The sequence below is a fragment of the Anabrus simplex genome, chromosome 1 (genome assembly GCF_040414725.1).
Source record: "Anabrus simplex isolate iqAnaSimp1 chromosome 1, ASM4041472v1, whole genome shotgun sequence".
NCBI classification, from domain to species: domain Eukaryota; kingdom Metazoa; phylum Arthropoda; class Insecta; order Orthoptera; family Tettigoniidae; genus Anabrus; species Anabrus simplex.
Genome location: NC_090265.1, coordinates 1,443,590,577 through 1,443,601,142, shown reverse-complemented (window position 1 = coordinate 1,443,601,142; position 10,566 = coordinate 1,443,590,577). Strand labels below are relative to the sequence as shown.

The following is a 10,566-nucleotide window of genomic DNA, read 5'->3' as shown; positions in this document are numbered from 1 at the left end:
CGAACCAACTATACTCCAAATGCAAGCTTAGAGTTACATAGCTCTGTAACCACGCAGCCAGCTCGCTCCGTGTCCCTCATACACTCATCTTTGGTTTTGAGATTGTTGCTTTCTTTCTGCCCCTAGGAAAATGATGAACGAGTACCTGTGCCGGAGCTACGTCGCGCAGCAGATCCTAAACGAGGTGGCTCCTCCGCTTCATGTCCAGAGACGTGTGGGCAAACCTGCCTCAACTACCCCGGCCAGCATACCACCCGCCAAACGCAAGACTAACAAACCAAAGAAGGTGGATCTGGGTGCCGTTAAAGAGAGTATGCTGGCGGACGCTGGATCATCAAACTATCAGGACTGGCTTTCCAGGTTAGTCGTCGCTACCGGTATGTCTAGTCTAATCGTATTTTATTTTCATTGTATGCTGGTGAAATATGACGTATCTCCAATTTTGTTCAGTCAGACACACGTTCGTAATATAGAACAACGGGGCAATTGCACTGTCATAAGTACTGAATAATGTACTAACCACAATATTGCACTGAATAATACATCTGTGTGATAAATCCAATCTACTTTTAAAACATAATTTCCATTTAGCTGACATTATTATTACTATTACAATTATTATTATTGATGTCGTACGGTAGGATAGGAAAGGAATGGGCCGTGGCCTTAATTGAGGTACAGTCTGGTATGAAATTTGGAAACAACGGAAAATCCATGTTCAGTGCTACCGATGATGGGGTTCGAACCCACCCTCTCCCGAATTCAAACTTTCAGCAGCCAGCTCACTCGATTGTTTGGTGTCTCTTTTAACGGAAGAATTTTTGCCGTTCTGTTACCGACGGTTTTTATCACGTCAGGAATGGACGCTATCAGATTCAAATGACTCTGACACGAGAGGCAAATGCCGCGCGACACAACAGGAGCGGCTTTAGGGCCATGTTGCTTGGGAATGCGCCCGAATCCATTTTCCTCGCGACATTTCTCGTCTCTTGATCAGCCATACGTGCTACATGGTCCGCATGCGACTGGCCGAGCTACACTCACTTGCTGTATGAAGTGATGTCTGTACTGTATTTAATATGAGTGACCAGGGCATTGGTTTTATAGATAATGAAGTAATTATAAGCATTGAAATGTTTTTCTGCCTTTGGAATATGGCATGTCAAAATTACAGAAATAAAAAGTAAGTTGAATCATCAATGACAGTGTCGCATGCTGCTGTTTGAGAGGAGAAATGGAATGCGATGTGTGCACAGGAGTGAAATTCGCTTGGTAAGTAGAAATAATTGTATTCACCTTATTTTTTAATTTTACTTTTAAAAGAAAGTAAATAATAAGCACTAATAATCGAGGTTATTATTACCTCGATTATTAGTGCTTATTACACAAACTTTGTTGACAAATGCATAGCTTCTGTGCACAGTTGATAATGTCATATTAATCACGTAATCATAAAAAGTGAGCGATGCGACCCCGCCCTATATTACTAACCAAGACTGATGTGTAATGAATTAATAATTAAAGTATACTTTAAAGTCGAAATAAACTTGAATCAAAGTGATTGTTAGTTTTCTTCTCCATCCACATTGTTTTGCATTACTGTGTTACTTTTCTAAAGACTTGATTGAATTGAGTCAAAACTATGTGCTAATAATTGTTCATGATATGATATTTGATCAGTTTATGATGATGATAACCAGCAAAAGCAGGGCAATTTCTACATCAAAGATGAGAACATTTACGGTAATCAGAAAGAATCGTAGAGAAAAGGGGAGCCGTACAGAACTTTTAGGATCAAATCAACATTCAAAACGAGAGGTTTTTCTGACATTAAAAGTTTTTTGACAGAATGGAAGCCATAGCCATTACAATTGATGTTAAGATAATTGTGAATATTGTAACAATGAATATGATTCAGATAATTCATTTTGAATTAATCAATCTTTTTGATTGGAAGTCAAATGCACTTATATACTAAATAAATAGGGTATCTTCCTCATCAGTAGGAAATTTAATTTCAATTTTTTATTTCAACAGATTTAACATTTGCTCTTGACATCAAGTAATTGGTTCACCTTAATTTTTCCTGTTCATACCGGAAAGGAATTCCTCAATATTTCAGAAGAAAAATAATTGAGATTCCATTATTACAACCATTTGAATATGAATTGCCAATCAAAAGCTTATGTTAAATAGCTGCAGCAGCACTGATTGCAGTCCATCGAAGGAGAAGAAGCTAATATAATTGCCGGCCATCTCTTTTTAACCCTCCTTAGTTCTCTTAACACTTTCTGTCCTACCTATTGCTCAAATATTGTTAATAGCATTAGAATCAGTAGTAACAATTATTCAGTCCTATCACTTTGCTATTCTAGCCACCCTATAAATTATGGCAACACATTCAAATCACCCTTATCACTTAGTTAACCTTGACCTCTTGCGGGTGCCATTGTAGCAATAACAACAACTATATGAATAATCAAATGATTCCACCAATATGATAACTCCCTTCTGTTCTTAGGCTAACTGTAATTACTTTAACTCTAATCCAATGATATCATGATATTACACGAGAAGTAACTTATCAAGGCCTCCACCGATACATCGTTTAATGTGTTAACGTGTAGTGTGCATTTGCCGGGCATCCAGTTGGGAGTGTTCTTGCTGTGTGACATTGAATTGAAGAGTGTCGATTTCAACGCCCTAAAGCATGTTTTCAAACGGTGGTCAGCGTTCGTGGATTAAAATCAAGGTCGCCCATGACAGAAATGCATCCGAATGTTGTTGAGGATTACGTGAAGCCTGTGGCGAGAATGTATTGCCGTATAGGGCGGTTGCATGGTGAGTCAAAGCGTTTCGTGCAGGTCGGAATGAGACTGCGGATTTGCACCCCACAGGTCGGCTGTCCATTGACATCATGAGTGGCCCCGTTTCCGTAGACCATCGACAGACAGTCTGAAAATTGTCTGAAGAGGTTGGTCTCAGTCATCAATCACTGTGGCACATACTGACGAAATGTCTTAACATGAGGAACATTGCGTCCCGTTGGGTTCCACATCAACTCACCGACGTACAGAAATGGCACCATTATGCACTGACTGGCATCCATTTGGACAAATACTGCAACGAAGGAGACACATTTCTGCAGCGTATTGACACCATTGATGAGACGTGGACACGAGCCCACGAGCCTGAATTAAGGCTTCAATCGAATGAATGGTGTCACTCAGGTTCATCACGTCCACAGAAATTTCGACAGGAACCAGTCGGGTAAAGCTTATGCTGATTATGGCATACGGCAACGAGGGTGTTATTCTTACGCATGCTGTGCGTGAGGGACAAATCGTCAACAGTGACTACTATTGTCGATTTCTAGAGCGACATCTGCGTCCGGCTATGCGGCGCAAACGCCAACGTTTATTGCGAGACGATCACCCTATCGTGCTGCATGACAACGCTTGTTGTCACGACGCAAACAATGCCAAGTTCTTATTGCAACGGCGGCGTTAGGAGATCTTGGAACACCATCCGTACTCACCAGACATGAGTCCTTGTGACTTCGACCTGTTTCCGAAGTTGAAGAACCCCCCTCCCCCGAGACGGCCGATTTCCTCACGTGTCATCTGTACTCAGCGAGGTAGGGCGCTCCGTCCCTGTCATCAACAGAGAACGCCTTGCTAACGCTCCCCAACGGCTTCCCGAGATTTGGCAAAAGGTAATAAACTTTTCGGGTGACTCCACTGAAGGAATAAAATGCAACTGTACTTGTTAGTTCATTAAATATTGAGTTCTATCAATATTGCTCCTACTTTATGTACAGCCCTCGTATAATAGCGCGCGCTCCATTTTGTGTTAGTGATAATGGGGGCACTGATTTAAGTAATGTTTAGGTTTTCCTGAAATGCATTCGATTTTATTATCAAGTTCGTGTTCAATATTTTTTATGTAATGTATGTTGTACGCTCGCACAGCAGATACTTATTGATATTTCTACAGAAACCTGTACAGAGTCACACCACTGATGAGAGAATTGAACAACAGCCCCAGGATCCATGACTTATGATTAAAAATGTGTGACTAGAATCGCCTCAGGATCACCAACATTCAAATCTCGTCTTCAGTTAAATTGAAGAGCCTTCCCATTTAATTCTGAACGATAATCGTCAGTCTTCGGGGCCTACCTGTTCAATAAGTGTAGACTATCCCACTGATATAGTTTTATGACCTAGTAACCCCATCCCCGATATGATACATTACTTTATTAGAAACATGCCAGAAAATAACGGTGAGCTAAAAATCTGCGGAAAGTGAATATGGCAAAACTTATTTTAGGAACTTAAATAAAAAACACGTGTATGGGCTAAAAACAAATGGAATCAAATAAAAAGAAACTGGTTAGTTTTTGATGGGAATGTATATTCGAACACCATATTTATTAACATTCAACTGTTTGAATGTACCAACACACAAATTTACAAGAAAAGGTAAAAATTTCCCAAACATACCGCCCACCAAAAGGCACTGGCCTTTTAAGAAGGGAAGAAGAAAGATAATTCACTTCAGGAATAAAAACATAACACAGATAGTCAGGGAGTTCATAAAGGTATAAATCACATCACTGTGTAACTCGAAACTTTTAGTATTCTTTCTCATTCTCAGGCAAAACACACAACTTCTTGATGGGTCGTTTTATGATACCGGAGTTTGTTCTCACAGTGGCGACCCATACGAGGTTGTCTTCACCAGGATGAACTGACTATTACGCCCATTCACCATTGCAGAGGTGGTAGGTTGTCATCTTTGATGAACACAAGATCTCCAATTCGAAGATTAGGATGTTTCTCAGTCCACTTGTGGCGCTGCTGCAGAGTGTTAATATATTCCCTATGCCATTGTTTCCAGAAGTCCTGGGTCATCTTTTGAAGATGTTGCCATCTGGAAAGTCTGTTTATGGAACAGTGAACAAGGTCATGATCAGGAAGTGCAGTAATTTGTTCCCCAATTAGGAAATGAGATGGGGTTAAACAAGATAAGTCTGTAGGGTCATCGCTGAGTCTTGTTAGAGGACGAGAATTCAGGCAGGCCTCTATTTGGGAAGAAAGGGTAGTTAATTCTTCAAAGGTAAGCACCGTGCTACTTATAGTTCTTCGCAGATGGTACTTGAAAGATTTCACCATGGACTCCTAAACTCCGCCGAAATGTGGTGCTGATGGAGGGATGAAATGCCAGGCGATCCCCTTTGTGGTTGCAGCTTCGACAATATTTCTGTTTTGGTCAGAATCTTGGAGAAATTCTTGCAGTTCTTTCAGCTTCTTTGCAGCACCGACGAAGTTAGTGCCATTGTCCCTATAGATATTTGATGGACATCCTCTGCGTGACGTGAAACGTCGCAGTGAGGCCATGAATGCATCCGTTGTAAGGTCTGAGACAACTTCCAAATGTACAGCTCTTGTGGCAAGGCAAGTGAAGATGGCGACGTAGGCCTTGCCCGTTCGTTTGCTTCACAGTGTTTCAATTCTTATAAAAATGGACCAGCATAGTCTACCCTCACGTTCAGGAATGGTCTTGCAGGGGTGATTCTTTCTTTGGGAAGATTTCCCATCTGTTGATTCGTTGTTAATTTTAATTTGTAGCATGGCAGACATGAATGAATGCACCCTTTAACGACTTGTCGAATTCTTGGAACCCAATATCTCCCACGTAATGGCGATATCAGGAGTTGGGGTCCAGCGTGGAGTAATCTTTGATGTTCACTTAAAATAATAAGTTTCGTGAGGTGATGCTTGGGAGGTAATATAAGTTGATGTTTAGCTTCGTAAGAGATGGATGATGCATTGTACAGTCTTCCACCAACACGAAGATAGCCATGTTGGTCCAGAGTCGGGCTTAAATTCCTAATTTTGCTAGCTGAGTGAATGTTCTTTCCTTGCTCGAGGCAACGAATTTCTTCATGATAGGATATTGCTTGAACAATTTTCATACATTCATTGAGGGCATTACTCATTTCTTGAGGCCTTAATGGGGACATGTTGCGATCATCGGGGTTTCTCCTGCAGTTTGAAGCAAATCTGAGGCAATAGCTAATCGTCCTGAGTAGTCGGTTTAACGAAGAGAATGTGTTTAGAAATGAGTCGTTATGTTGCACAATAACAAGTGAAGTTAATATTCTTTTGTCTGGTATCTTGTTAGGGTCGGAGACAGTTTCTCGTTTCGGCCAAGCTGGGGGATCTAAGCATAGCCATGCTGGACCGTGCCACCACAGCATGTTGTTCTTCATGTCTGTTGGTTCAATGCCTCGCGAGACGAGATCTGCTGGGTTATCCTGTGATTTAACATGAGACCAGTGATTCGAGGGAGCAATTTCTTGAATTTCTGCAACCCTATTTGCTACGAACGTCTTCCATTTAGTGGGGCACGCATTTAACCATGCTAGTACAATTGTCGAGTCAGTCCAAAGCTGTATCTTAGTGAATGGCAGTTGTAGAGAGGCAAGTGTTTTCTTCAGGAGATGGGAGAGCAGTAAGGCACCACACAATTCTAGTCGGGGAATTGAGACTTGCTTTAAAGGCGGGACTCTCGATTTTGCTCATAACAATCTGATAAGAACGTCACCTTTGTTGTTCACAGACCTCACGTAAATACAGGCGCCATAAACGTGATGTGAAGCATCGCAGAAACCATGGATGTATATGGACTTGATTTTCCCTTCAGCGAGAACACACCTTGGGACCTTGATGCTATTAAGCGTGGGGATCTGATCATATAATTTCAACCACATATCAATTAAGTTTACTGGTAAAGGATCATTCCATCCTGACCTTTCCTGCCAGAGACGTTGCATGAAAACCCTGACGCTGATTACTACAGGGCTTATAAATCCAAGTGGGTCGAAAATTGAGGATATCGTTGAGAGCACCATTCTCTTTGTGAACGTCGTATCACCCATTAATTCTTGAAAATTTGCGTTACAGTTTATTTGAAACTTGTCCGTGGATGGATGCCAAGTCAACCCTAAGGTCTTTACCATGTCACTAACGTTGTCATTTAACGAGTGATTAGTTTCTCGTAAGCTTTCTGGGATGGAGTTCAGTAATTCAGGACTATTGGAACACCATTTTCGCAAAGGAAACCCTGCACGACTGAGAAGCTGTTGTAACTCGATTCGCAGCTCCAGGGCTTCTTCTAAGGTATCTGCTCCAGAAAGACAGTCATCAACATAGAAGTCACGTTTGAGGATCGCGGCCGCTCTCGGGAATTCGGACGCTTCTTCGAGTGCTAATTGCTGGAGACATCTTGTGGACAGAAACGATGCTGCAGACGTGCCGTATGTGACAGTGTTAAGAGCATAAGATTTTAGATTATCTTGAGGATGTTCTCTCCATAGGATGCACTGTAAGTGTCGATGTTTAGGATGAACCATTATCTGGCGGTACATCTTTTCAATATCAGCGGTGAAAGCAATGTTCTGAGTGCGGAATCTCATAACTATTGAGCAAAGATCTTCTTGATTTGTAGGTCCTACCATTAGGATATCGTTTAAGGCAGTACCGTTGTCAGTCCTTGCTGATCCATCAAATACGACTCTTGTTTTAGTAGTGCTGCTAGAATGCTTGACAACAGCATGATGAGGCATATAATATCTTTCTCCTTCAACGGGTTCTGACTGAAGTTCCGTCATGTGTCCAAGGGTCTGGTACTCTCTCATGAAGGTGATGTAATTTTGACGAAGGTCGTCTTGAGTTTGTAGTTTCCGTTCTAATAGATGAAAACGTCGGCTGGCAGTCTGCATTTAGTTTCCAAGTTTCAACTCTCTCTTAAGTGGTAGCTCTACGATGAATCTCCCAGTTTCATCTCTTCTTGTAGTGTCCTTGAAGTGGGCTTCACATTCCTTCTCTTCAGGTGAGTGTGTAACATGGTTCACTTCCTCAAGGCTCCAGAACTTCTGAATTTGTATTTCTAAGTTGAGGTCAGACCTGATAAAGAGCGACTTGGTTGGTGTGTCCTCTTCCCTTTCTCGATTGAGTTGTGAATATTCTTCGCTGAGAACCCATCCTAGCTGTGTGTTCTGTAGGCATGGGTACCCTTGTCGGCTTTTTCTTTCGGGTTGCGGGAGCTGTAAAAAAACTGAGCGCCAGTCAGTAAATTGGTAGCCTGAGGGATGTGAAACTCAGGATCAGCGAGAGTGATGTCTTGTGGAATGTTCCAGTCCTTGCAATTGATATGTGAGACAGGTATATTGCCAGTTATTCTGGGAAGAACAATACATTCCATGTTGAAGTGATAATCGTTGATTGTTGAGTGAACCTCAATATTCACTGCTGTGTTTACTTGGGATGTGAGTTCACCAAAAGCTTGCAGTGTTATGGCGCTGGTCTTTTTCTTTTTCAGTCTCAGTTGTTGCACCATGTGTTCGGATATAAAGTTACTCTGCGAACCATTGTCGAGTATGGCACGAACTAAACGGAATCTTCTCTGACCGTCCGTGATCTTTACTAAAGCCGTACTCAGAAGTATCTGATTCTTGGATGTGCTTCTCAGAGAATGATAAGATGATTGTTGTGGATTGTTGTTTTGATTTGCAGGAGATGATATATGGTCAGTCTCATGATGCAACAATGTGTGGTGATATTTGTTACATAATCTACATGATGTTTTTGATGTACATGCCTTCCAAGTGTGGGATGAGCTCAGGCAATTGCTGCATAGATTTTTATCCTTTACTACTTTGAACCTTTCAGCACAATCTAATTTAAGAAAATCTGGGCACCTGTAAATCTGATTTTCATCTAGACAGATGCAACATTGTCTTGACGTTGTAATGTATGACTGTTGAGCTGCGATTTTTGACCTTGAACTTGTCTGATGGTGTTGCGATAGACTGGGAGAGGGGTTGGAGGCAAAAAGTTGCAATGTCTGACAACGTCTCTCCAAGAACTTAGCAAGTTCTTTAAACTCTACAGCTTCGAGATGAGAATGTTTATTTTCGAATTCTAGTCTCAATTTCTTATCCACTTGCGATAGTAAAAGCTCGTTTAGGAGAAGATCTAGAATGCTTATCTTAGTATCTAGTGCGTTCAGCGCATCAATGCTACCTCGGAATTTATTTACGAGTTGGCGTATCTCTGTTTCGGTTGAACATACTTTACCCGGTGATTCTAGGATCTGTTTAATATATTCAGCAGCTATTAATTTTGGCGAGTGATACCTGCTCACGAGACTTGTTTCGGTCTTACACTCGCTTGTTTCACGTTATGGTCATCATTTACGTAGCTATTGTAATAGTACTTAATTATTGGGGCATTTATTGCGACTGCTCGGCAACAGGTCGCGGTTACGGAACGTGACGTCACCGTGGAGACTCGAGTACTGCGCACGGGTTACTCGGCGAGGCTTGGACTCGCCAGACTCGATTCTCGCGAGTCCAAGCGTCACTCGCGCACATCACTGTCGCTTAGTCGAGAAGAAGGTATTCAGCGCAGTGTTACTGCCTCTTTATAGCTCTCGCTATATTTGCTATCTTGAAATCGATCGGAGAAATGTAGTATTCCTTTTCTTCATGTCGTAATTTTAACACTAAGGCTACGAACTTCTTCCACTCTGGTAGTTGGAAAAGTGGATCGAAATGCCATTCGTTTAGTTTGTCACTCAATGACATTCTTCCTTTTTTCCTTTGTTCCGCCTTTAGATGGACTCGTTCATTACAGCGCCTATGTGGCGTAACGGGTAGTGTTATTAACTTACATCCTTGGAAGCCTGGGTTCGAATCCCGATACCGCCAGAAATTTTAGAATGTCAGGAAGGCGTGTATGTGATTGAAATGGTATATGCAGCTCACCTGCAATGGGGGTTTTCCCGAAAGGAGCTGCACCACCTCGGGATGAGGATATAAGTTTGCATATTTGCATTATATCGCCCAGTAGGTTAGCCTTTGGTAACTTGAGATACGGAGTGAGGATTAGGAACATAATTTAGCTATTCATCGTAGGCTTCCTTCCCTCTTCCTTGTCTATCCCTTCAATCTTCCCATCCCCCACCAAGGCCCCTGTTCAGCATAGCAGATGAGGCTGCCTGGGCAAGGTACTGGTCATTCTACCCAGTTGTATCCCCCGACCCAATGTCTCACGCTCCAGGACACTGCCCTTGAGGCGGTAGAGATGGGATCCCTGGCAGAGTCCGAGGGAAAAACCAACCCTGGAGGGTAAGCAGATTAAGAAAGAAAGATAACAATCTAGCTGTATTCCTATTTCACATTAAAAATATCTTAACACAGTCGCTAGTTACGTAGATTAATCTGAACACACAGTGCGAGACGCAAGGTTCGGTAAGGGGCGCAATGTTCACACAATTGTGAGATCAGATATACCACACACAGCTTTAAAAGCTTTGCGGTCAGGTAATCTTTGTATAGCCACGAGCGTACAATAATGCCCTCTATAATATAAATAGATTAGTCGTAAATGTACGTTTGTTCTGCCTGATCTCTACAATTTCACACTGCGCCGGTAAAATGAAATGGCGTATGGCTTTTAGTGCCGGGTGTGTCCGAGGACATGTTCGGCTAGCCAG

The 10,566-nt window shown here is 42.0% G+C and overlaps 1 protein-coding gene across 1 annotated transcript in view; it reads left to right on the top strand.

The window, feature by feature from the left end:
* Positions 1-310: 310 nt before the first annotated feature.
* LOC136860605 (uncharacterized) overlaps positions 311-10,566 on the top strand; it is a 33,349-nt gene continuing 23,093 nt past the window's right edge. The window contains exon 1 of the mRNA XM_067138768.2: positions 311-360. Coding sequence (XP_066994869.2) covers positions 314-360 — 47 coding nt within the window. The 5' untranslated portion in view covers positions 311-313. The remainder of the gene's footprint in view (positions 361-10,566) is intronic.